The 26,060-nt window shown below is 43.4% G+C and overlaps 4 protein-coding genes and 1 long non-coding RNA gene across 16 annotated transcripts in view; 2 read left to right on the plus strand and 3 right to left on the minus strand.

The window, feature by feature from the left end:
* robo3 (roundabout, axon guidance receptor, homolog 3 (Drosophila)) overlaps positions 1 to 4,885 on the plus strand; it is a 64,451-nt gene extending 59,566 nt beyond the window's left edge. For 3 of the 4 annotated variants that reach the window (XM_088398081.1, XM_088398079.1, XM_088398082.1), the window contains 13 exons: positions 83 to 207; positions 265 to 448; positions 528 to 758; positions 852 to 891; positions 1,028 to 1,167; positions 1,238 to 1,489; positions 1,825 to 1,966; positions 2,029 to 2,241; positions 2,299 to 2,480; positions 2,647 to 2,754; positions 2,885 to 3,046; positions 3,361 to 3,512; positions 4,073 to 4,885. In XM_088398081.1, the coding sequence (XP_088254207.1) occupies positions 83 to 207; positions 265 to 448; positions 528 to 758; positions 852 to 891; positions 1,028 to 1,167; positions 1,238 to 1,489; positions 1,825 to 1,966; positions 2,029 to 2,241; positions 2,299 to 2,480; positions 2,647 to 2,754; positions 2,885 to 3,046; positions 3,361 to 3,512; positions 4,073 to 4,084 (1,943 nt within the window). In that variant the 3' untranslated portion in view covers positions 4,085 to 4,885. The remainder of the gene's footprint in view (positions 1 to 82; positions 208 to 264; positions 449 to 527; positions 759 to 851; positions 892 to 1,027; positions 1,168 to 1,237; positions 1,490 to 1,824; positions 1,967 to 2,028; positions 2,242 to 2,298; positions 2,481 to 2,646; positions 2,755 to 2,884; positions 3,047 to 3,360; positions 3,513 to 4,072) is intronic. The other variant, XM_088398080.1, reaches the window with a different exon arrangement.
* A 1,690-nt stretch (positions 4,886 to 6,575) lies between these two features.
* Positions 6,576 to 26,060, plus strand: part of pknox2 (pbx/knotted 1 homeobox 2) — a 36,116-nt gene continuing 16,631 nt past the window's right edge. Inside the window, exons 1-3 of one of the 6 annotated variants that reach the window (XM_088398328.1) lie at positions 6,582 to 6,737; positions 13,577 to 13,704; positions 16,551 to 16,676. The gene's annotated coding sequence lies outside the window, so the exon portion shown is untranslated. Of the gene's footprint in view, positions 6,738 to 13,576; positions 13,705 to 16,550; positions 16,677 to 18,111; positions 18,824 to 19,786; positions 19,920 to 26,060 lie in introns of those variants that run through there. The other 5 variants (XM_088398332.1, XM_088398327.1, XM_088398331.1 and 2 more) reach the window with 5 other exon arrangements.
* robo4 (roundabout, axon guidance receptor, homolog 4 (Drosophila)) lies at positions 7,732 to 15,206 on the minus strand. Of its 3 annotated transcripts, XM_088398323.1 has the most exons (19): positions 14,756 to 15,196; positions 13,156 to 13,470; positions 12,834 to 12,991; positions 12,549 to 12,669; positions 12,305 to 12,443; positions 12,040 to 12,167; positions 11,773 to 11,888; positions 11,463 to 11,694; positions 11,269 to 11,390; positions 11,028 to 11,199; positions 10,758 to 10,955; positions 10,634 to 10,676; positions 10,482 to 10,576; positions 10,047 to 10,349; positions 9,863 to 9,967; positions 9,656 to 9,791; positions 9,367 to 9,570; positions 8,996 to 9,303; positions 7,736 to 8,754 (listed from the first exon to the last, which is right to left on the minus strand). In XM_088398323.1, the coding sequence occupies exons 1-19, from the start codon at positions 14,946 to 14,948 to the stop codon at positions 8,573 to 8,575; spliced, it is 3,270 nt and encodes a 1,089-aa protein (XP_088254449.1). In that variant the 5' UTR covers positions 14,949 to 15,196; the 3' UTR covers positions 7,736 to 8,572. The 3 variants fall into 3 exon arrangements, with proteins under 3 accessions (XP_088254450.1, XP_088254448.1, XP_088254449.1); XM_088398324.1 differs by having other exon boundaries at positions 7,732 to 8,754; positions 8,996 to 9,162; positions 11,269 to 11,694; positions 14,756 to 15,206; XM_088398322.1 differs by having other exon boundaries at positions 7,734 to 8,754; positions 11,269 to 11,694; positions 14,756 to 15,201.
* LOC148386781 (uncharacterized) lies at positions 13,503 to 14,743 on the minus strand. The gene is made up of 3 exons (XR_015863017.1): positions 14,213 to 14,743; positions 13,713 to 13,732; positions 13,503 to 13,623 (listed from the first exon to the last, which is right to left on the minus strand). It is a non-coding gene; the product is annotated as an uncharacterized LOC148386781 (long non-coding RNA).
* On the minus strand, positions 15,987 to 18,669 carry tmem218 (transmembrane protein 218). 2 transcript variants are annotated; one of them, XM_088398333.1, is made up of 3 exons: positions 18,253 to 18,669; positions 17,340 to 17,442; positions 15,987 to 16,442 (listed from the first exon to the last, which is right to left on the minus strand). In XM_088398333.1, exons 1-3 carry the CDS (start codon positions 18,360 to 18,362, stop codon positions 16,308 to 16,310), a joined length of 348 nt encoding a protein of 115 aa, XP_088254459.1. In that variant the 5' UTR covers positions 18,363 to 18,669; the 3' UTR covers positions 15,987 to 16,307. The 2 variants fall into 2 exon arrangements, with proteins under 2 accessions (XP_088254459.1, XP_088254460.1); XM_088398334.1 differs by lacking the exon at positions 18,253 to 18,669 and adding an exon at positions 17,755 to 18,236.

Below are 26,060 nucleotides of genomic sequence, written 5' to 3' on the forward strand. Positions count from 1 at the left end.
AAACTTCTGATTAAAAAGAACAGTTTGGGGTCACATTCAGCATTTTCTGTCTTTCATACGAAGCCTTTCGTATGCCTTTTAGTGCCGAGCGCCCCGCCGAGAGCTGTTACAGTGGCAACGGTGAAGCAAAGCAACACCTCCAGCATCATTGTGTCTTGGGAGCCGCCACCCAGCGACATGCAGAATGGGATCATCCAAGAGTACAGGGTAAACGTACAAGTAGCTGCTACACCGCAACGAGTGCTCATCTTTGTTTGTCAACAGGTTTGGTGCGTTAGCGCCGGCAATAGCAACCAGACACGCTACTCCATCAACAAAACAGTGGAAGGGCACTCGTTGTCCACGGCGTTGAAAGGCCTCACGCCTGGCGTCCTTTACCAAGTGGAGGTGGCAGCCGTTACCGCCGCCGGTGTGGGCACCCGCAGTCAGCCTTTGCCCGTCCTCATCAGTGCGTCCAGAAAATGGCCTCACGCTCGCTCACCCTGCTCTTTGTCGGCGTTTCTCTGATTTTGCTCCGCTTCTCCCAGAGACGGCGACCGAACAGCCGTCCGTGACGAGCGCCAGCGACGACGGCGGGGAGAGCGACGCCAGTCTGGCCGAGCAGATTACCGACGTGGTCAAGCAGCCGGCGTTCATCGCGGGCATCGGCGGGGCCTGCTGGGTCATCCTCATGGGCTTTAGCGTCTGGATCTATTGCCGACGCAAAAAGAGAAAGGAGTTGAGCCACTACACTGCTTCCTTTGCTTACACGGCAGCAGGTTCGTAAAAAGCCTGCTCGTTGGCGCAACGATATCAAGGCTCTGCTCTTCTTGTGGCGTGCGTGTAAGTTGCATCCTCTTTGTCTTCTCTAGCTGGATTTCCTCATGGGGACAGATCTGGACACAATGGAAGGTACTCACTCCTAGGGACTCCATAAGGACATCCTAATGTGTCTTGCGTGCTGTTTTTGCTGTTCCCATCTGGACGGTGGTGGATGTCGTTCTGTCCAACAGCAGAATGTGCGTGTGTGTGTGTGATGTCTGTGTAGGCCAGGCGTGCTGGGTGGCAGCATGGGCAACTACCCGTGGCTGGCAGATTCTTGGCCCACCACCAACTTGGTCCACAGCGGTAAAGAGGCTGTCAACTGCTGCACCGGCAGTCAGGACACAGCTGAGCGATACTATAATGGTACAAAACGTGGCATTTTCACCAAAACCTGGTCAATGGTGAGCTGGTACTGTTTTCCCACGCTGCGTAGAAGCCGGCATCTCCAACTACCTGAATCAGACGGAGAAATGCAGCATGAGCGGCTCCACCGAAGGACCCATTTACAGCACTATTGATGCTAGCGGCGAGGATCTTCCCAACTTCAACTCCACCACTCCCTATGCCTCCACCACCATCATGCCCTTCTCAAACCCAACGCAAAGCCCGCTTCATGGTGCTGAGCAAGATGACGGACACTGGATCATCTCCGGGCCTCAGTACGCTCAGCCGGATCGCTGTAATGGTGAGGACAAAAGATCCAACTCATTCGATCTGGCTGCCTTGTGAGCCTGCACTGACTGCTTGAGAGAATTATTGATCACTTCTGGTAACCTAACACGAATTAAGACTGAAGTGTTGAAAGCCATTTCTTGCAGTGTAATCATGATACATGAATGATTTATCATTCAGTCACTCCATTTCGATGTTATTATGATTTTTTTTTCCTTCTCTTCTTCAATCAGACGTTTTCTTTCATATCTTTTTATTTTTCATTCATTTGTATTCATATTTTATTGAATCAACTAAGTCCACATTTCCCATGGTCAAATGATTGCAAAAGAGCGACTTGTTTTTTAGGTAAGCCAAAGCAGAAGGCCATGGGGAAGGCTGTTAAGACGCCATCTTTAACATGGATGGAGACATTGCCCCCACCTCCCCCACTTGGAGAGTTGGAGCAATGTGACCAGGAGGCCCCGGAGAATGAAGACATGGAAATAGGGTGAGTCTTCAAAAATGGGATGATTTTGTCATCTTCTCCAATCCCTCTCCTTTTGCTTGCAGCTCAGACCAAGAAGAATGGTGTCCTCCCCTCCCGGAGAGGACGTACCTGATGGAAGGCTGTGAAGACATCTACTCCCACAGGAAGAACGCCGCCTCCTCTCCGGCGACTTCTTACAGTCACCAGTCCACCGCCACGCTTAGCCCGTCGCCCGACGAGGAGACGCGAGCATCCCGTGACCTGCGCCGGCAACAAGAGGAAACTCACCTCCCGCGGTACGTTACGTGGATCCTTCCTGTTTGGGTCTGAGCTGAGGAGTGTTGCCTTTGCAGCAGAAGGGTACCTTGCGGTCCAGTGCCAGTTCCCCAGGCACCGAGCGCACCGCTCACCCAGTCCAGCCTCTCTAGCCAACAGCATCTCGCCTCGTTGGAGGTTGGCCCGTCCCAGTGCCAAAGTCACACGGCGCGCTGCGGACACAACGAAGACGACGACGACGCCAATGCGACCACGCCCGGTATAGTGTGTGCACACAAAATAAACTCAATCCAGTAAGGGGACAAACAGTCAGGAACACTGGAAGACAAAACATTGATTTCTTCAAGTATTTTGGAATGAAGACTAAAATACATTTGACTCATGAATGCTGGGTTGTTGTTTTTTTTTTTTTCTCTCTCATTCAGTGCATAGCCGGGCATCACCAGCAGATACATGCTCGCCACTCAACCAAAAAGGTCGTGTCAAAAAAAAGCCTTCCAAGACTTCCGTTTACAGGAGAGAAATACACGGAGGTAGGACTTTACTATTGAGCAATGGAGAGCAAATGTTTTTGTAAGATGAGAAAACCAAAGGAATAGCCAACGTTGGAGCACAAAGTGTATCATAATAATGAGTCTATACTGTTTGTGCTTCTCTCCTCAGACCTGCCTCCACCTCCAGAACCACCCCCAGAGGAGGCTCAATTGCACAAGTGCACGGAGGCTGCTAAAATGCCCAATGGCTCGCTCTCCTCCCTGGAGAGGAGCGAGGAGTATGACAGCGGTGGCCACAAACGCAAAGGCTCAAGACAAAGACACGCTGAAAGTAAAAGGACGGGCTCTATTTTGGTTGACGTGTGTTTATTTTGAAATGAACTTAACTCGGTCGGTCGGTCGGGCTTGGCCCATCCCTGATTCTGATTAGCGCTTGCGAAAAATCAATGGCCTTAATGTTTCCACTCTGCACTTTTTACACCTTGCACTTGAAAGCATGTGGAGTGCAATTGGGCGTTCCATGATTCGACATGCCTTGAACAGTTAGATAAATGTCAAAGCAGTAACTCTGGACTTCAAGAGATGACTTAACATTGAACCAAGGTGCACAGCCATGACTAAAAAATGATTCACTTTATTCCATAGCTGCACATGGCGAGGAGGTGACGCTGTACGCTGGTAAAGCCGGTTACCTTCCCAGGAATCACATGTCCAGTAATTGCTCGACCACAGGAAGCTCCTCATCTCGGGGCTCCACGGGCTCCCGGGGGATCAGCGCGGCCAGGAAAAGCAGCGAGGTAGGATACAATCATGTCTGCTTAATAATTGAAGCATCCAGGTCATTATGAGCACACTAAAGCCTCATTAGAGAAGTTTGTAGGCTTAGGCTGCATACTAAGACACAAATCAGCCACTAGCTAGATTATGAAAATTGAAAAAGAGTTCATCAAATAAAAACGCTTTTAACTCATTCAGTGCCATTGACAGTTAGGGTACAAAGACAGGGCTGGCTCCCTTGTACGTCTGCTATTGCCCAGGTCAACCCCCCGTGGAGTGGTGAGGAACACCTCAGCCCTTAATGGCTGCCTTGCTGAGAACATGAAAGCTCCATTGCTATAAAGTTTGGGGTGCTTTCACAGGAAGTCTGGCTTAGGTTGCCTCCTTCTTCCTGTTTTCTATCTTTGGCTCGGAGACAGGGAGGTGTTGCTGTCCCTTTCATTTGACGCATTGATATGTATGAGACATTTTCTTTGTATGACTGATCAGAAATGAAGAATACGTGTGGTCACGGCACTAACAAAGTGAGAAAACTGATGTATTTATTTATTTATTATTATTTATTGTCTTTTTTTTTCAGGAAACTAGATAAGGTCATCGGTGAAGAGACCTCTGATGCCTCCATTGTTCATCATCTTTTAACTGTGGACACTGTGATCTATAAATAAGACTCATGTCATTGTTGTGAAAGAACAAAAGCAGACTCTCCATTTTTTTTCTTTTATAGTGATTTGTTTCTCTGATTATTTATGAGCTATCCAGTTTTTTTTTGTTTGTTTTTTTATCCAGCTATCAGATGTGTAAATACCTGTGTGTTGTTGGCTTTGGATACAGGGAAAGAGTTATATTGTATTTATGAGTACTGAAAATGAAAAAAAAGGTCTGTTACAAAAGAAAAAGCTCATCTTTGATTGTGCCAACTTTTTGGGTGGAAACATACAGTATACTTTTTCTGCATTAACTACTGTTGCACTCTTCTTGGTGATGGCCAAACAACAGAAAATATCAAGCACAAAAGAAAAAGCCAAAATGTGCAGGTTCTTCTTGCTCCTGGAAGAATGCTCTGGTCTGATTGGGATACCTGCCCCGATGCAGTCCAACAGAATGTCGCCGTGTCGCCCTTTGCTTCTGTGCAGCAGACAGACAGAGAGACAGACAGACAGGCCCCAGTAAAGTCTGATTGTAATCCCGCCCCTTCCACGCTCCTCACTTTGTCTGAGGGATGCTTTGCTGCAGTTGTAGAATCACATCTCTCTCTCTCTCTCTCTCTCGCCCTCTGTCTGTCCCTATCTCTCTTCTACTTTTTTTTTTCAGAATAAACAATGTCTGTTGACTGGCTTTTTGTACCATTTTTGTTTTGTAAATGTACAATAAACTTCATTTGCTGACTTAATTTGCTGTTAAATGTTTTCTTTTTTTTTTTACAGGGTAAAGCTGAGCAACAATGCCCCTGAGAGTGTTGCTTGATTTGCTTTCACCGCAACTCAATTTCTTTTATTTGATACGACCGGGTTGTTTTATTTGTGACTTTGTTCCCCTGTTGTACGACACCAAAATGTGCGTAATGCAAATTAGCTTACCATTTAATTCAATCATTTTATTGAATTGATTATTCTATTCTATTAAACATTCAATCATTGGCACGGAACATCACTGTGAATGAGATGTGTTACAAAAATGCTTCGCCTTGGCATCTTTCATTTTCACAAGTCCATTTTGAAGGCCATCATCCTCGCAAAAACACCTTATAACAAAGTGCGGGAGTATCTCCAGGGCTTTCTTGGCAATAAGAGCTTACACTATGATTTGTTGACACCAAAAAGTTGAGAGCATTGTTGGTCTGAAGAGTTGTGGAAGGGCACACACACACACACACACACAGACACAAAAGTGTGTGCCTTGGCCCGAAACCCTGAGATTGACTCAGCGAAGCCCGATGGACCCTGGTCTAAATCCTAATGACTGCTTATAAATGGAGTCTGACAACCTAGGGGTTTTTTCAAAATAAGCAATTACTCAATTAAATGACAATTTCATTTAAGAGTTTTCAAGTTCACTTCCAGATTGTTAAGTCTTTCAACCTCCAGGGAGGAAAAACTTCATTTGGATCCATAATCACATTCTATTCTGTGTATGTGTGCCTTGTTGATGAAGTCAAGCATGCAAGAGCAATGCAAAAGGTTTACATGAATGACCTTCAACAGAATGACCCGCACTCTTTATCCTTTAATTCCCCCCATCACCTTCCCTCCGTTCTCGTCGGTGCTATAAATCACTAAGTCGTTCATTAGGCTGTTGTCAGGGCCAAAACGCCCACTGGAGGAGACTTGCTGGCCAGCAGAAAGATGAGGAAAGACAGACACAAAGAGAGAAAGGAATTGCATCATTTCAACTCGAAAATGCAACCCCCTAATTTCCATGTTCATTTGCCGGTGACAAGGGAGATGGATGTGACTTTTTGGCTGCTGTGAGACGACAGAGGAAACGAAAAGAAAGCCTTTATTGTGGTTGTGAAAGCCAATGAATAAGGCCATTCAATGAGGCTAGGAATTAAATGTTGCTCTTAAAGCACTGGCTGGATTGACAATTGCTTTTTTCCTTTCAGCCCCAAAACACACTTGCATGGTATGATTTGAAGTTGTCTTGTATCTGTAGCGCTGTAAAAATGCAGCGCTAACAGGGATCTCGAAGGATTGTTTCCCAACTAATATTATAGACAGACTACAAAGGTTGCCCATGGCAACAGCTGAGTCTATTTCAGTGTATGAAAACACATTTTTCAATTTAAGGTTACGCTCTAATAGATGGCATGGTGTGAAGTGACAGCAAATAATGCTGTTTTTCATGACATCTATTTGTGTTTTAGCCATTAGTTTTTTATCATGGAAAATGTATTTAGATATTCATTTGATCGTGCACTTGGAGTTTCCAAGATTGTAGAAAAGTGTCATCTATCCCTCCAATACTTTTAGGATCTGTTTGGGGTCTATTTTTTTAACTTTAAGTTTTGGCCATACGTTTCGTATCTATTACGTCACGTCCGCTGGGGCGGCACTACTAAACAAGGTAATTGTGGGTGCAGCCAATCGGTTTCTCAAATCCGCCATCTTTATTACCCGGAAAAACTTTTGGAGTCCAAACAACTCAACGATGCCGAAGTGGAGAAAAGGATTTGCCGAAAGACTTGGATTCATTGAGGGTTCACTAACCCTTCGAGCCATCGAAACGACACCCAAAGTAAAGCGGTAAGCTAATGAACTGTATTTCACCTTTGTATTATTGCGTGTCTATGATGCCCTCGTTTTCATTAGCATGGCATTAGCATCAGTCTTCCTGCTGGTTTTAGCGATGTGCGCGCTGTTTCTACTACTTGCGGCTGTATTTTGAGTAGTTGTATCAGATGAATTGCATAGAAGGTGCTGTTTTATTCTTGTGGAACACAATTATGTGTTAAATGCCTTCGTTAGCCTCTTTGCTAACGCTAGCATTAGCTTGACTGCAGTGCTTTGTTTGCGAGACGTGTTCTTAATTACTGTGAGGGAATCTGGTTACATATGGTTGGTTGGACTGAAGTTGACGTGTGCGCACAGTTAGCATAACTTCTTGTAAGTTGTGAGAAGAATCTCCATGCCACAATTTAGCAACATCATGAGCAACTCTTGCAATCAGGCAGAACTAGTGTTTCACGTCAATTGCAAAGCACAGTTTACCCCCATAATCCTTGTCTTGTATCTGGGTCACTCGGGTCAAATGGGACTGGGGACATTGAGTAAAGAAGGGCTTTACTGTCTGCTCAATTTATAAGCTGCATTGCACAAGCCCAGGCAGGATCAGCTTTTTATGTGGGGTATTTAAAAAACAGCTTTGTCCTTTGCCAGTTATTCTTCAGTGAAGTCTCACTGGAAGGACAATTAGGAGAAAAGGTGAAACTATTGAAAACAGGAGAACTTTTGAGAAAACACAATGATCAGTGTTCATTTGCATTTTGCTGCATTTTCAATCAATGTCTGTGGAAAAGACAAAAGGGATTATCCTTCATGTCTCCTTCACTTAAAGCCATATGTTTCTTTTGGAAGCCCCCAGCTCTACTGCGCCACACGTCGCACCGCTAGCCCAAAGGCTCACATATGTATGTAGTAACAGGATGAAGCGAGTCTGACGTAGTATATTTCTCAGTATCGTGTAAACACGCGTGCGTGGAAATAAGAAAAATACCAGTCGTTTTATTTTGGAGCATTTCAAATGTCAACATTTTTTCAAATTCATTAAATGTCAAATAAGATTTCATTCCAACAAAACGACAAAATAAATCTGTTAAATGAGTAGAAAATACTTCCTGAAACATGTCCAAGCATATATGATCTCAGATTAGTTCAATATAATGCAAATAGATAGATAGATAGATAGATAGATAGATAGATAGATAGATAGATAGATAGATAGATAGATAGATAGATAGATAGATATCAAAACTACAGCTACTGTTTGCATAAAGGCAATTAATACAGTGAATATAAATCTTGGAAAAAGAAATGAATAGGCCGGGGGAAAAATACTTTTTGATAACCACTGGCCCACAGTCAGGTTGTTTGAATGGAGCCACAAATCCCTGGCGCCACCATTTTATGTTTGTACGAACAAAATAATCCGAATGTGTGCCAGTAAATATTAGGGGCTGGCTGTCAGCTCTTGTAAAATCTTGCAGAAAACATCTGCTGTGAGAAAAGCTCACTTTGTATTTCTCGGGCTTAATCTCACTGGCTCAGTATCTTTTTTTCAAAAAACATCAGGGGAGAACATCCCAAGGGAGCTTCCTTCATTATCTGCCTCTCGAATGAGTGAGCATAATACAACGTGTGGGTCCAAAATGACAACACAATAAAAGTCATTAGCAGGATGCTACATACACTAGTTATACTTCCGTAAAGTGACCTGAGGGGGAAAAAAAATGACCGAAATACAAGCTCAGACAGTGTGTAAAAGAGGTTACGCATCCATCAATCATATATTTGGAAACCCAAAAGTGGTGGCCTATTTAAGACTGGACAGTGGTCCCTCGTTTACCTGAGACTGGGCTTTCCTACATATGAAAGGGTTTTGTATTTGTGGCAGGATAGTGGGCTCTGTACTGAGCCTCCATTTCCTCCATCCAGTTCATGCTCCAGTCCCACGCCGGAACAGAGTCCATCTCTCGGAGTGTCTTGCCCTCAGCACAAAATGATGGAAACAGGCCGCTGAGAGGGGAAGCTGGCGGAGAAAAGTCTAAACACACAAAAGAAAAGAAAAGAAAAGAAAAAGTTGATTCTTTCAAGTGTTATTTTTAGGGATCTGGAGCTGTCAAAATGCCCAATTGAAACAGTGGACATTTGGGATTACTTATAAAACAAGTCCGCCATCTAGTGGAGTAATATAAAACGACACTAAACTTTTTTTTGAGGCTTCAAACGTATTCCGTTACTCTGCAAGCCTGTCAAACATGTAGATAATGGCAACTGAAATGTACCTGACAGAGAAGCTCCAGAAACTGACTCTGTTGTCAGAAAGTGGGCAAAGTTGCTACTGGCATTGGTGTAGCAGCTTTCGACTGAGCTGATGAGGCTGCTGCGGGCACTTGCAAAGTTTCCATCCGTAATGGAGCTCCAGGTATTCCACAGGGAGCTGTCCCAGTCACTGTAACAGGAGGAAGGTGAACTTTGAAAGCGAGCGCGGCGTAATCCAACCGGCGGGGCCTCGGACGAAGTGTCAGGGACCATCTGAGCGCGAGGCTTGAGCTCACGCTGGCAATCCACGCCGCTAGTAAGAGGTTGGGCGCTGATGAGAGACAAAATTGTTTTATTTTCAAAAAAAGGCTAGCCAGTTGAAACAAAGAACTACCTGGATTTTTCAAGTTGCGGATGAAGCTCCAGATACTGAGTGGCTTCCTGTGCAGTCAGTGTGCCGTCATGTTCTTCATCTAGAGCTCGGTACGAGTGGTAGTTTGTGGTATTGGTGGAACCTGGCTGCAGATAGTCGCCTGAGATATCACACACTGACTGGAGAGAGCCCAGATCCATTGTTAGCTTTGTGGAGCGGCTGGATCTGAGAAGAAGGTGAAACAAGACAGCCATTTTTTGGTTTGTTTCAGAGAGAGCAAAGGCAATAATCCGCTATTTCTCCGTCTTACCCTTCGTCTGAGCTCACGCTGTGCGTGTCTGTAGCTTCGTCCAAGTTGAAAAGTTGCGGCGGTGACCGCACGTCAATTAGTTGTAGCGACACGGAATCGTGCAGCCCCCGAAGACAGTTGGCAAACTGATGATACTCTGGAAAAGTTGAAATAGCAGCTAGAAGGCAATTCGAATTGGAGGTGGAGTGATGCAATTTTGAAGCCTACCAAGCTGGTCCGATGGAACGTGACTGAATCTGTGTGGGTTGAGAGAAGATGGAGGAACCTGGGTCCTGCTTTGTAGTATGGGGACGCTGTTCACAGCATGCAACTCTGCAAGTGAAAAAAGTCTTTTGTAACCTACTAAATATTGCAGTAACATACTACGTATGTCTGCTGAGTCCTCCCTCACCTTGCTTGATGTATTTTTTGTGCCACGACTCCCTCAAAAGCCCCATTTTGGGCTGAGGCCGTATGGACTGTTTCCACGGTAACATCTCCCTACTTGTGCGTGGCTGCGTGAAAATCTGAATGGTCTCAAAGCCTTGCTCCTGCGGCAAAGCATGAGGCATTTTTGGGAAAGGCCTGGGGCTGTTGAAGGTCTTGAGCCCATTTGCCATGAGGTCAACATAAAAGGTGCCGTAGACGCCACAGTTGTCAGTCACGATGGGGACAGCCGAGTCCACGCAGCTCGGGTGCTTCTCGCTCGGGACTTCTGATGAAACATGGATTGTAGCGATCATTGGCTGAATGTACGGCTGATGGAAAAGTCCACCTCAATCCTTAAAGAGCATCAAAATGAGCCAATGACTTCATTTTGATGTTATGAAAGAAAAGCAGTCCTCACTTGGTTTGTGATCTTGAGCCCACATGTCTTGGTACTTCTTGTTAAAAGGAGGTCTCCAACTCCCGGAGATCCATGGAGAGTCTGAAGATGTCATCCTGAAGAGAAGGAATCACATTTCAAGCGTCTGAACTAACACCTCAATCTTTCTTTACCTGTGATTGATGAAGATATCGTCACTGGCTTGTCTTTGAAAACCTAAAATCACACAAAGACCACTCAATCAATCAATCAATCAATCAATCAATGAGTCAAACTTTTGGGCTGTTTATTCCTCACCTTTAGCCCCATCACGTCCTTGTATGAGGTGACGCATTTTGCTGTGGCGTTTCAGGAGGCAAACAGCTGCAATGATCAAAATACACCACAAGAGGGCGCCAATGATGCCAATCAATACAGGGTCCTGGAGCAGCGTTAGCAAGGGAGACTGATCCGGTGTGTGGCTTTCTGACTCTGAGGTCATTCTTATCTGTGGATCTTTGGGAAAGTGAGACAGAATGGATTAGAAAGCGCATTTGCATTGCACACAAAATGCTTCAAATTGCTTACTTATGACAAATCCATGGGGGTCACTTGGCACCCCTACCCCAGCCCCATTCACTGCTGCAAGGGTAATCCAGTAGCGCTTTCCTGCTTGTAGGGAAAAAATATCAAGCCAGTGCTGCTTGCTATCTAGAGTCCAGTTTTGGTACAGCTGCTCATAGGACTCCACACACCACACCTGAATGAATGAAGAAACCATTTGCTTTTTAGCATCTGGACCAACCACGTCATCTTACTTAAGCATTACCTGGTAACCTTGTATGATCCCGTTGTGGGTTTCAGATGGAGGAGGTTCCCAGTTCAGGTGGATGGAGCTATTGCCATCGTGGTTAATGGTTATGGACACAGCCAGTGGGGCTGCACTGGGAACTGCAAGAGAAAGGATGCCATTGAAAGTTTGGAAAATACAAGCGGACGACGATTGAACGATGGATCGCTCACGTGTCTCCGGAACTCTCAGGAGCCGGGTGTTACTCTCGCGGCCGTATAAACCGCTGCCGTAAGGACGAACCTTAAACTCGTATTTATAGCCTCTCCTTAACGGGCCGACGTGTGTGTGAAAGTTTGCCGCCGTCACCTTTTTTGCAAGCCAGTCTGAGCCGGCTGGTAGAAGGGAACGGTAGAGTACTTCAAAGCCGTCCAGGTAATGAGGTTGACTAGGCGCTGACTGGAGCTGAAGGATCAAGTCACACAACAACAACGAGGGAATGAATCATGTCAAGATGAGCAGCCATATCTGTGAAACAAATACCTTCCATTGCACTTGAGATATGTTGGAGCCCGGGGCTACCATAGTGACGTTTTCCAGAGCCACTCGCAGGGAAGACACTTCTATATGGAGATCTTTCTGTTTCGTGCTGGCGGCAGCTACGGCAAAAACAAATATGCTCAACTTGTGCTTTGAGTTACAAGCAGGCAAATGATGGAATGACTCCTTCTTAAATGGAACTCATGACTAGGGAACGTCATTTCTGCGTGATTTTTTTTTCCAAAACGTTCAATGCTAGTGTCAGCATACCTTCAACGAGAAGCTGTGCAGTGGCGCTGACCACGCCAACATCATTGATTGCAGTGCAAATGTACTTGCCAGCATCTTGGCTGGTCGCGTAATGGATCTGAAGCGTCTGGTCTGGATTCATAAGATATCTGGACACAAATTGGACTTTTTGCTGAGCAGCTAACAAAAGCCAAACTGACAAATCATTGATTTCAAAGGTAAAGAACACATATGAATTCATCTTAAAATAAAAATCTGACGTTGAATGGATGAAAATCAATACTACCTTCCATTGGGCAGTGCCCCCTGGTCTCTGCTCCAGACCACGGTAGGTGGAGGGTCCCCCTTTGCCTGACAGTAGAACTGGGCAGACTCTCCCATTCTCACCGAGACATTTTCTGGCTTGACCACTAAAATGGGTTTTGCTACAGTCCAAAAACAAAAAAGGAAATGTGTTACATTCCACTTGGAATCATGACATTCCGTTCAAAATGCTGTTCAAATGCAAAATCTGGAAATATCTAACCGACCGAGCACAGTAAGTCGAGCTGCTCTGCTCTCGCGCACCCCCATAGTGTTGCTGGCCACGCACACATAGGCACCAGACTGGTTCTTCTCTGCAGGAGCGATGATAAGCTTTCCATTCAGCTCCTGTACAACACACACACATTCGGATCTGTTTTTTTGTTGTTGTTGTTTTAAGATCTCAAATGACAACATGAAAAAAAGGCTAATAGTGGACTTTTGCACATGACTAATCTCTTGAGTGAAAGATTTGATTTGAAGCTCAGGAAGAGGCAAAGACTTTATCTTACAGTGTAGTGGAAATCAGTGTCGTTGATTGGCAAGCCATCTTTTGTCCACATAATGTTAGGTTCTGGGTGTCCCACTGGGGGGGCGCAGTTGAAAACAGCCACCTCACCCTCTGCCACCTCCACGTCACTGGGCTGCACGGTGAAGGCCTCCTGTAGTGCTACCAAAAAAGGGGTGAGAATAAATAACATTTTCAAAGAACTGGACAATCAGAGACTCTGTAACAACGACGACAACTGGCCAATCAGAGACTCCTGAACAAAGGTCTTCAATCCTGGGCTTGGGGGGTGTTTTTATAATGTTGTAAAACAAAGTTTGTCTTACCTGCAATGTGCAAGGACGCGTTGTGGCTCATGGCTGTTCCTGCACTGTTCCTAGCCACACACGTGTAGATACCTTCATGGGATTTGCCAGCAACACTCAGGAAGAAGAGCCTATCATCTGACAAAACCATGGGCTGCACTCGGCCATCTCCTTTGGAGATCTGGAGAGGCTGGCCGTTGTGCAGCCACTCGATGCTCGGCAACGGGTTGCCATCTCCCCGGCAGGAGAACGTGGCGGGTTTTCCGAATTTCACCACAACATCAGAGGGGTGGTGCACGATACGGGGTGGCACGTCGTCCGCACAAACTCTGGTGCCTGTTAAAACAAGTTCTGACATTCTTATATGGGGTTACGTTTTTCAGCATTCAAACAATGTTTGGAGGGTGTAGAACATGAATGCTATTGTTTGAACTTCCTGCAGCATTGGAAGACCACATCCGAGGAAACGGGGGGGGTCTGACCAGCTTCCTGATAGGAGAGGAAACTCGGGAATAACTTAAGAACCCGGGAACCCCCTGATCAACAGCATACTCGCAACAATTAAAGAAGGTACACACCTTGATGGCTTTTGCAGCTCCTGTAAATTTGTGAAATTGACAAAAAATATATGCTGGATTTGTGAATTTTGGATAGATTTAATTGTATTTCAGACATTCCAAACAACTTCATTCTGCAACTAAATACAAAACGGATCAAATCAGGAACTAAATACAAAAACAGATCGTGTTATTCAACAGCTAAGGAGCCGTCCTTCATGTGTGAAAAGCGGAAATGCCTCAAATAACACATAACAATAGCCTACCAAGCCACATTGTCCTAGTGCCTGTCACACCAAAAGTAAAACAAAATTCAAATCATCATGATACATTGATGTTATTCAAAGTAACAGAGAAAATCCAACAACTTTTCCCTATTTCTCAAAATCCATGTTCACAGAAAAACAACTTTTCCCTTTTTCTCAAAAGGTCCGGCCGATACCCACTCAAGTAAAAACGCGCACGTGTCCCTACTTCAACTTAATTGTATTGCCAATTTAATTTGATTGATTGCAATTTACCTGGCAAAAGAAGTGCCGTTATCACGTAGAGCAGCGTGAAATCACCTCTGGACATCACTGCGGTCAGGCCAAGTGAAGCCACACTCCGCCAACATTGTCTATTTTTGGATACACTGGAAAACGGCAGCACTAAACCAACGCGTTGCCAGGGCAAATTTCAAAATAAAAGACTAAAAACATAAACACCAATGCTTTGGATATCCCACGATCTGAACCGAGACATTTCATTCGGATCCAATGTATTTTAAAAGTAAAAGTACTTGAAAAGTATTTGAAAAAACAATATTAGTCATTCTGTTTTTAACACTCATCCATGTTAAATTTAAAAAAATGTCCTCTTAAAAATGCCTGTTATTGAACAAGTCATTCGAAAAGATAAAGGCAGTTTCCAAAATAAAAGCCTGAAAAATAAATGTAAAAAAAAAAAACAATGTCCTAGAAAAACAATGAAGAAAGCAGCAACACAACACAAATTATAATCCAAGTTCTGACAGATGATCAAACAAGTAAAGTCAAAATATGAGTAAACATTGAAGAGCTCACCTTTTCTGTGGTGCGGCCTGCTCCTGTGAGCTATGTGCCGAGATCCCAGGGAATTGCGCAAATGCACCTTTGGCTTCTTCTTCTGCTCCAGATCTTGGCATTTGCACCTGTGTGCGTACTCAGCCCAAGTATAGAGCCAAGATACATAAAGTAGCCACACGCTGACATTCATATTCAATCCAAAAAGCCACATTGGTTGGAGGTGCCACACGCATGCAGAGCAAGCAGAGTGAATTACAAAATTCCAACCCACTGGATACGTTTAACGTGATAATCCATAACCCTGCCTGCTTGCCTGCCTGGGGACCCTTTATCTCACTCTCTGGCTCCCATTCATCCTCCTCATTGGGCCCTTTTCGCTTGGGAAATGGAAAAGAGGGGGAAGAAGTTGGGAGGGGGGGGGCCCAGCACCAACACCTCCATCCATCCATCCGTCCGTCCGTCCCAGAAAAAAGAAGCCATTTCAAGCTCATGCTGGAAAGTGGTAAACATTGCTCTCTGGTTGATTGAACATGAACTGAGAGTCATTCTTCTGGGATAAGTGCACCAACATTTGCGTCCTCCCCAAACATGAATGAAGTTTGGTGGCTCGGTCGCGTCCATAGCGCAATTCAAGGGCAACATGGCTGAGAATGAGAAGTTGTGCTTGAGTGCATCTGAATGCACAATCGACTGCAGAGCGCAGCACATCCCCTTTGCACTTTCCAAACTTCACACTCTCCAGCTTTTCGTCTTGCGTCGCTCTCACTTTCTCCGATGTTCCCGCCCACGTCTCTTTATACGTCCAGCTGGCCGTGGCACAAAGACTTGCTTTCCAATGATCCCTCGACCCCCCCCACTTGCTTTGTTCTGCTCATTTTCCCACTCCTCAGATGCAAAAATGAAAAACAAAAAGGGGCTGCCATATGGTAAGATCACAGAGGTGAGAACAAAAATGTCAGCCAAGGGATACTGTTGGATATTGGAAAGCAGGTCTTTAGGGATTGCAGTCTTCAAGACATCGCCATTTATTCGTGGTGGTTTCTCTGATGTTTTCTGGGAACCATGTCGCCAAACAAAAAGCCTATCCAGGTCAAAAGTACCAGATCCCGCCCATCTGAAATTTCTGCATAGTTTTGCACACAGTATAGAGAGATGTATAGAGATGTGGGCCGGAACTAATAGGATTGCTTTGGATTCATTAGATTCCTTTTTATTCTACTGGTTGGTTGGAATTCCAGTCCACGTCTCCTCAGGCTTCAAAACAGGAAGAGGGCAAGTGTTTTATTGAGAAACTCACCAGAAGCATCTGCTCGTTTATACATAGCATGAGAACATTGGAATGAACAAAATTGACACATATGGAGGCATTGTGATGGTGTCTATCTTTTAGAAAATAACAAATGTTGATGCAAAAGCCACTCTCCAACCAATGAGAAGTTGGCCCTGGGAAAGTTTCTTCACTTATTTGGGTTCCACAGTCTGTGATTAAGATAAAGTGGGCCTCTTGCTGGCTTCTCTTCTTTTTTTGGGTGGTTGACATCGGCGGCATTGTGATGCAGTGCCAATTCTTCTAGTGTGTTCTCAAAGCTTTAGCGTAGACAGGCTCCAAGAAATGAAAGGGGAGCAGCATGAACAGCCCGCAGAGAAAGATCACACTCGCTAAAGCCAGCAGCACGTAGCGAGCGATGAACAAAGTGTCCACTATCTGTGGAGGGGGAAAAAAAAATCATTTTTTATTGTATATAGATTAGACAGAAGCAAATCATTTAAAAAGACTGTCATTGACATTAACATCCTGTTGATCTCATTTCAGATCCATTGTGGTGGTGCCCCAATACTGCTGTATCCATATGTCACAAGCACAGGAAGCCCCTTGCGAGATCATTTCCAGGTTAGATGTTGGAATGACACAACGTGCGAGTGCGCCTTTATAAATGAGGTAGGTGGGCTTGCGGCATTGAATACTTCTCACCTTTTCATTTGCCAATAGCCAGCAAGTTGGAAGCCAAAGTGTGTGGGCTATTATTAATAGATTGTTGAGCACATGGGTGAGTGAGTGAGTGAGTGAGTGAGTGAGTGAGTGAGTGAGTGAGTGAGTGAGTGAGTGAGTGAGTGAGTGAGTGAGTGAGTGAGTGAGTGAGTGAGTGAGTGAGTGAGTGAGTGAGTGAGTGAGTGAGTGAGTGAGTGTGTGGGAGACAGGCAGCGAGGCAGGCGCATGTCATAAAGAGGAAGGAAATTGGCCTGGTGGTCAACTACCCTTGGGATGGGAATTCATTAGTACTGTGATCCCCTCTTTACTTTTTTTGAACAATTTATCACAGGCTCAGATAACTGCCCCTCTGCCAATAATATATTGAGTCTTGCATGAAAATAATTAGGATGATTTAATTGAATATATTGAAGTATGAGAGATGATTGAAATCTGTGCTCTAAAAATGAATGAGCCATTGCGATACTGCTTTAGCAACGGTGGCATATAGGGTATGGCAACTTAATTAGAAATTGACATAATTTAAATCAAATAAATACTTCTTTATTATTATCCATCCATCCATCCATAACAATGAGTAATCCTAAAATGTGATTTAAAAGCAATTTACACCTCTTTCTCTTTGAAAGCAGATGGGGTTGTTGGGCTTCGAGGGAAAAACACTAGTGCCAGGGTAATGATGAGAGCCAACAGGAAGACCGGAATAACTCCTAGCCTGGGGAGGGGGGGGAAATAGATCAATAAAAAGCACACGCATACATTTCATACAGTGAAGACAACAAATCAAAGCCATGTCATTTGCATATGAGCATGAGATGGTTTAGATTTTTTTAATCAGACTAAGCAATAATGAAATAAAAGGGCACATATTTAAGAGAGGTCCTGTGATTGATACAAAGCCATTTTACCCCCCATAAGATAAAAACGTGTATTGGTTAGTACTACTTTGTAAAGTGTAGTTTTTCCCTTATCCTTTTGTATTCAGAGCGTATTGAGTGTTTAGTGTGTGTATTGATGCTGCTCTCACAACAGTGATCCAGTAGCTCTTTGCAGTGTAAAGCCAAGCAGGAGAGTCACGATTAGAACAGCTGCAATTATGAGCATGCCTTGACCAACCCAGGGAACTGGACCATCCATGTTGCTTTAGTTTGGAAGCCGCTCATCGAACGAATCAGTCAAAGCGTTATTGGGGTATAGTTCTATGACTGATTATGATCTTGTTCCCATTGGTAAATAAGATGAAATCGAAAAGTAAAAAGCAGATTGTCTAACCACAAATTAGAAATCGTAACCCGCTCCCGGTCGCGTCACACTAACTTATTTACGCGCAACACGAGGGAGGAGGAGGAGGAGGATACCCGTGCAACATACGTCAAGAGTGGCGCAAGTTTACTTCTTTATCTTGCCTTTGGTTGAGAACACAAACGGAGTTGCACCTGCGCCCAAATCTTGGATCATCTTGGATCATTAGTTTATAAACGCGCAAGATTTGTGAGGAGTGTGACGTCTTTCTGCAATCACTCACTTTGATGATCCCGATGCCCTCAGCAGAAACAACCATAGCACAAAAGTCACGATCCAAACAGCAGTGATGACGAAAACGCCTGTGCCGACTCCTAAGACTGTAGTAGCCATTTGATGACGGTTTGTCGGCCAAATCCGTCTTGACTATGAAACGTTGCTACGGTGCGATTGCAACTGTTAGCTGAGCCTGCTAGCTTTTACGCAAACATTGGGCTTTGCATAACAGTGGCGACTGTACATTAGCATTCCGATACTTTCCAGTGTGCTGTCTTGATTGCGCAAATGTGCCTTGTTCATGTTATTGCGTCCAGTAATGAAGTCTCAACGAAAATACATGAGTGTGTATCTCAATTTGAACTCTCGTCCAACGCGTCCGATCGTCTAATGCTTCTTGGTTACAGCAAACTCAAATGTAATTGGTTATCTGAAATCCTGCCTAGCCTATCGAATTCGTTGTTGCTGAAACACCCGGGCCTCGTGGGGATTGGAGAAATATCAGCTTCTGTGTTTGGGGGTCTTGTTTCCACAGTCATCAAAGGTTAAACTCAGAGGTCTTCCATGTTGTTTGTCCGGTACGTATTCTATTGCAATCGGTGAACTAAATGTGTAGCAGCATCTAAAGCGGCGGCCGGGTGCACGTGAGATATGTATAATACATGTAAAATAAAGTCGGTAACAAAATGACTTGGGATGAGAACACAAAGACGTCACTGCACTCTTATTACGCATTTGTAGGTTTGTTTAACTCTCATCCAAACTCGTGCTGCATGTTCCAAGTACATTACAGTACACTCAAGTACAGTACAGTGCAGCGTTCTATCTAATAATTCATGTCTAACTCAAGACATGTAGTCGTTGAAGGGAGCCAGCAGGGGGCGGGCCTGATCAACCTCCAAAATGTGATTTTGGGGAAACTGACCATAGTTTGCTTTTGAATTAATTGGAAGAAAAGCGAGTTGTTGACTCCCACCTCTTTTCGAACATGTATATGAAATTATTGTCTTGTTTTTCTCACTACGATTTGTCGCCATTGTTCATTTTGTTCTACTCTATCATTCTATATGACCATGTCAGTTGTGTATCGTTTTCATGTTCGCAACAAAATGAAAGAATCATTTTATAAATCAAATAATTGTCGTATTATTAGCGTTACAAATTATTTTTTGGGGGGGACATTGTCTTGGACCTGGAAACTGTATTTTACCGTCTGAGACAAATTAGTATGAGATGTGTAAAATTCTAAAACGTGCATGAATGAGTAACTGCTTAGTCAAATTTTCCACACTGAATATTTAATATTTAATCATTACGTCTACCTCACAAACACTGTTTCGATTCTATCGTATTATTATTAGGATAAACAAACGAGGAGAACGGAGTATTTGCTCAAAGCGTTTACCTGCTGAGCACAACACGTTCGATATCATTGTGGAGCATAAGGCTTCTCAATTCTTTTTTTTCCATGGAGTCCACCAAGTGAATGCGTTTTTCCGATGGACGCTTGAAGGCATCAGCGCGACTGTTATGTGCTGCTGAGAAAATGGGGGAGCGGAGCGGAGACATAGCAGTTGGTGGGAGGGGCTTGCTGACGGTGACGTCACTTGCTGCGTGGAGGAGTATAGGCTGTGCTGTCAAGCCTGTGTCAGTCTGATGAAGATTGGCATGCAGGTAAGCTGTCATTCATTTTCAATGTCACTGCTTGGGAGCTGCGGCTGCTGCCGCCGCTGCTGCTGCCGGGCTTTACGTTTCAGCGGCCCTTTCCCCCATTCCCCCCCTTCTTTACAAAAGGCAGGACATTGTTCGTGGACTCAGTCAGGCAGCCAGGCCAGAGGAAGAGAGGGAGGGAGGGAGGAAGGAAGGAAGGAAGGAAGGAAGGAAGGGAGACAGAGAGGGAGGAAGGGAGGAAGGGAGGGGGAAGTAGAGGAGGGGAGGAAGAAAAGAGGGAAAGGAGGGAATACGTATTCTTGTGCTGGAGGGACAGACCAGTGGATTTTTTTCTTTTTTTTCCCCCTCCGTCTGGATTTATGTGTCGGCGATTTTTCTGGCCAATGCACGTCAGATGTATTTTCGACGGGTTTTATTGTTGTTTATGCAACATATGTTCTCGACGGGCTGCTTCTTCGTTTGTTTTTCAATGCATTTGTCGCTAACAAATTAAACAGTAGAACAGATTGCAAATGAGTAATTGCTGTGCATTTCAGCCTTTTGTCTCCACCGCGTTTGGTTTTATGCATTCGATCCTTTACATTTCAAAATAATTCAAATATTAACCGAAACGCCAAAGTAATGCTAGGCATATACTCGGACGCTTTTGTCACAGGAAAACTTGCAATTGTTGATATAAAAAAATATATATACTAACCAATAACAATAGACACGAGCAAATAGTATTTAATTTAGACCGTGTTTCTCTTTCCATTGCTATATGTTCAACATTGATTTGCCCCAAAAATATTCTACACTGAAAACTCAAGAACGGAATTGCTATAGATGTTTTTTTTTCTCTTATACATCTTTTCATCATGTCTTTGTTGCCATTCAGCATAACGTTGTAAATGTATGCTTAGTTTCTAGTTTTTGAACATTATGAAACTACTATTCAAAGCTTACTTTTAAGCTTCCGGACTAAAAGAAACTCCCAAGAAAATGTTCCGTCTTCGGGGAGCTTACTTAGCACTTGATATCACCTAGGACGGATTTGATTGAGAACCATGTTTAGGATACTCCTCATTAGTCTTAACCTTGTTTGATTGACTTGGATGAGCCCCAGTCAGGGAGTGGTAGACTCGACTATTTATGTAAACACTGTCTGGTTATGATTCAAAATGTTGTGAGTGAAAGTTTACAAGTTGACTTTGACCTGCTAGTCCTTTGAACTAAGAAAAAGTATTGATTTTATATTCTTTATTGTCACCTTTGAAGCATGCTCATCCGTCCGCAATTTTAACCTCCAATAGATGACAAACACACTCGCAACCATATATAGAATATAGCCAGACATCATCTAAAGAAGTGAACTGAAATGGAATTAGAAAATATGTCTTAAATGTATGTTGTAAAATAGGACAACAATGGCCCTAAGCAGCAAATCATTTCAAAATTTAATTTTTACTCTCAGACAAATTTGACATGTTTCTGAGGATGAAGCAGTAATGTTGCTGTCAGCATGTGACTACTTTTTTCGCTAGAGAAATGAAAGTGTAGCACTGTACTGCAAAATACACGAGTTAAAAAAATCCCCAGCAATCACCAGTGGCGATGTTTGTTCATTGCATTGTCAACCATGCTGAGCGCTTAATTGATTTGTGTCATTGGACATGCAGAGCCCAGCCCGCAAGTATTCTGTCACTATTTACATATTTCTGACGAGGAGCAGCTTTTTTGGGAGTAATTGCTAAATAGGCTGTCACCATGGAATCATTTAAGGATCGATCATTGTATTGATTCGGGCTGCATCTAATGATTATCTTAATCCTCACTGAATCTGTTAATTATGTTGTTGATTAATGAATGTATTAAATAAAAAATGTTGACAGTTCCTTTACGAACAAACAGGACATTACTATTCAATTGACAGTGCACAAACATACATTCATTTTGGTTCAGTTAGTACTTCAGGATATAACGTGACAGAAAATAAGCAAAATTGTTGTTTTCCCAAAGTAAAAGTAATAGTTTTATTTTGGTTCGAAATTGACATCATCTGGGATCATCCCAGCATTTGCGTTTCACTCTATGTTCAATAGTTCAGCAAACTTTTTGTCAATTGGGTTGTGTTGCACGTTTTGGGCCCGCTCACGAGCTGCCACGATGTTGTCTCTTTTGATGTATTCTTCATGAATATACGCCCCAAAACAAGAACTGAAGCACTGAAGCCAATTTCTGAATCTTTTTTGTAAATTGGTGCCAAAGTCGAGTGTTTTTGAAAGGATATTATTTAGAGACGTCAATGGTTATTATTCAAGGATCAAGCACAAAATCAAATTAGCAACAGTTTATAATATATTCTGCATTTAAAGACGCTGAACCTCATTGTGCCTTTGGTTCTTATCTCTTGTGGAATGTCGATAATCCTAATAAATGAGGAGTGCTTCACACACAGAAATATGAAGCCTTCCAGTAAATCCCCAATTTATTATACTCCAGAATCCTGCTAATCGCTCAAGTGTGTGATGTTCAAAATATTTGAATTCAATTGAACAGCAGATCATTGAAATCTTGGCAAGCAGATTGAGTGTATATATATATATTATATAAAATATGTTATAAAAAAACTACCTTTTCAAATCCTTCACAAGATTATTTGCAGCGTGTATATGAGATGTTTTTATCCAGGATTAAGAATGATATCAAGTTTTGTCGTCTTCCTCAAGTCAGCTAATTTTAGGTGTGTTTTTTAGGGGCTTGTATTTGTCTCATGCTGTGCGTGCGTGAGCTAGCTGCTCCACATGTTGCAGGGCTAATGGCAAGTATGGCTTTTATTACAATGACAACAAGTAGAGTGACTCTCGCATGGCCCATGCGGATGTTCCGGCTGGCGTTTGTCTGTCACGTCACTCCACGAGCCAGACACAAACATCTCTTGGCTCGTATTCATCTCTTGATGAAATTGCCGTCTCTGTTCCATTATGTGTTCATAGTCGGCTCATCTTGCCATTAGTTGTTCTTCTTCCTAAATTGAAATGAAAATGTGTGCAAGTTGTCCGCTTTGTTTTCTGTTGGATGTGTTTTTGTTGCCGAGCGCATGCACAGTGGTATCCGTTTCTCCCCACTGCAGCAGCAGCAGCGTTTCCAGCAGGGTTTGTGTTGTTCCTCCACTGTTACTTTTATTGCAAAGTAAACAGAAGTTCCAAACTCATTAAATGAATGTCTTTTTATAATGACTTTACTCTATTGGTTTTTGTCTCCTGGGGATATAAACATTTACAGTATCGCTATTTGTATTTGAGTTGCGGCAAAGAAGGTAACTGCTCACATCATGCGCTCATGGAATTAAAAGAAAGCATGGCGTTGTGATGAAATCCCGTGGGGGGGTGTGCTCGCTCACACGTCATTTGGGTACAAGTCAGCTGTTTGCCCCTTGTGCGCCGTATTAAAAATGACTCAGCTGGGATGGGCTCCAGCACACTCGTGAGAAGATGGATGGACAGACCCACGGACGGACGGATTGCTTTGGCTGGTGTTTAATAGGATTGATGTCATGGCCCATTGAAGGCAACTTGAGAGTAGTCCAAAGTTTGACTCATTGTTGGGAGTTTTTAGTGCTTTGTGACATGAGCCTTAACTTAATTTTCATAAAGTAATAAACTTTTGAATTAAAGAGCAGAGAGACGGCAGCTAAGCAAACACACACCTCCCATTCACTCGCTCGAACTTAAAGGTTCTTCTCCAAAGGTTGGTGACAGCACTAACATGACTTATAAACAGCAGCTTGTAGGTGGAACAATGTCATGCAAGCACTTCATTTCTCTCCCTCAATCTTGCGTGGGAAGCACGTACTTGTCTCTGACGACCTTAATCGTCAGTGTGGTGCAAATGGAAGTTGGAAATCTGATAGGGTTGGCTGCTATGTGGATTGTTTATGTAGCTTTGAAAGGAAATATTTAGGAGGGAGAGGCTGCAGGGTCAAAACTAATTCACTGCTCAAGTTCTCCGTGGTGACACCTCACCATGGCATTTGTTCTTTAAAGTCATTCCATGTTTCCAAATACACTTTGCACTGCTGTGACATTGTGCAAAATGGTAAGAAAAGCAGAATAGAATGATTCGATGCAAAGTATAAAACTGTGTATCATTTATAGCATTAGCATTGGTAGACAGAGATGGTCGAAAATGTCTTCTTGATTTCTTTTGACAGGCGTTTGAAAGCGTGCGAAGCACATCTACAGTACGAGCACTTTGTCCTTGCTCTTGCAACTCATTGGCTTTTGCAGACAGAGAATTCATACTGTGAAAGTTGGAATTTCAAACAATTTTACTAGCAAGTTTTTCCAAAATACAATGAGCTCATTCTTAAAAACAAAAATAATAAAAACTACTGCAACTTTTCAAACACTACATTTTATACTACCATCAAATTATTCATTCATTGTTTTATGTTTTTTTTCTGTTTTTCTTGTGGGATTTGCTGTCCAAGGGTTGAAAAAATTGCTAAACATATTCATAGTTACCCTTTTTGCAAGAGTGAATATTTGTGTCTACAAACGCCACTCTGTTTGCAGTCACGTTATTTGTGGCGGCAGACACAGCGTGTCAGCTGGGATGCGCTCAATTCAATTCTTGCATTTTTTTTCCCACTTATGTAGGATTCAATCATTTATTTAAGATAAAAAAAAACTGTTGTGGAGTAATCAATCGGTTTGTTTCCGCTGCATCTGCTCTGATTGCACATGCTCAAAAATAAACAGGGAGTGTTGTTGGGGTTTTTTTTTATCTGGAAATCTGCTTTGCTGTATTATATTTGCCGCTGTGCTTCATGGCCCCACTCATGTTATGCTTCATTGTTTGTATGTACGAATTTTGTGTGTGGAAAATATTAGGACACCTACCGTCACGAGACCTTAGTGATTATATTCAGTTAATGGTAAAAGTGTAGCTCTGGAACAGAAGATGACTACTTTTGCTTTGTGGAGCAAGAAAGCGTTTCAACAAAGACATCCTGACCGCTATGTTTTTCCACACATCACAAGACAGGCTCAGCAGGATGCCGTCTGTTAAGTTGGTCACTGCGGCAAGCACCAAAATTCCTTCTCCTTTTTTTCTCTTTTTACTCAAACAGATCCCCAAACACAAAGTTGACATTTTTTTCTTCTTACAAAATCACACTCGGCGCAAAACGACTCAACAGACGAGCTTAAATGAGCGAACAGTCGAGCTTCCTCCGACTCAGTTCAATCGTGCCGTTACGTTTACCTCTGTGGAAAGACATAGTTTGTGAAGACGGACAGATGTCTTTGAACACACCGGCATGGCCAATTCTGTATGAGCAGTTCCTTTCTACTGATCTCAATTAGAATGAGTTTGCCAAGTTACGCTGCCAGATCTCTAGGGGAAAGAAATAGCATTGAATGCTATTGAGAAACGGATTGTTCAGATGGGCCAAGATAACCTTTTGAAGTGATGATACCTCAAGTCAGGGCACCTCCGGCTGAAGCTGGAAATTTACCAGAGAACTATGCGAGTGAGTGACTTGTTTTGTCTGGCACAGCTGTCTTTATCGGTCGCAGGCTCGTTAAATGTTGGACTTATCCCCGTGGCGATGCTGCACCGGTTCTGGTTACCCCTGTGGGACTCCAAGCTAAAGCCATTGTTTTGACGCCCTGTATGCTGCATTGACTGCTGGCGGAAAAACATCAAATATACACAAAAGATGTTTTAAGTCGTGCATAAATGCATACCATGTTTAAACCACCGTAACATTCTTTTTATTTTTACATTTGCGTATTTGGTGCTCATGATCTATGTACGTTCAATACTCCAAAGTTAACCAAGAGTTATTCCGGTGAAGTTTCTTGCTTTCGAAGGGCAAAACAGTCATTTTGTCTAATAACTCTCAAAGCAGTAAAAAAAGTGGCTGTGTTTGATTGAGGTGGAATTTTTGGCATCATGTCATTTTGGCTATTAGCACCGAGTCTGTGCATGCCAATTGATCCTGCTGTTGTCATAGCAACATGAACCACTAAACCTCTGTGCAGCTGTTGTTATGGAAGTCCATGAACAGCTGGGGGCCATAGCTGCAGAGACATTGTGGGAAAACTGTCTCGTGGGTGACTTCTTTTCCACCTTGACCGCAAAAGAGTGGAATCTTTA

Source organism: Syngnathus floridae, chromosome 15 (genome assembly GCF_059516105.1).
Source record: "Syngnathus floridae isolate MCC-2025c chromosome 15, RoL_Sflo_1.0, whole genome shotgun sequence".
In the NCBI taxonomy this organism is placed as follows: domain Eukaryota; kingdom Metazoa; phylum Chordata; class Actinopteri; order Syngnathiformes; family Syngnathidae; genus Syngnathus; species Syngnathus floridae.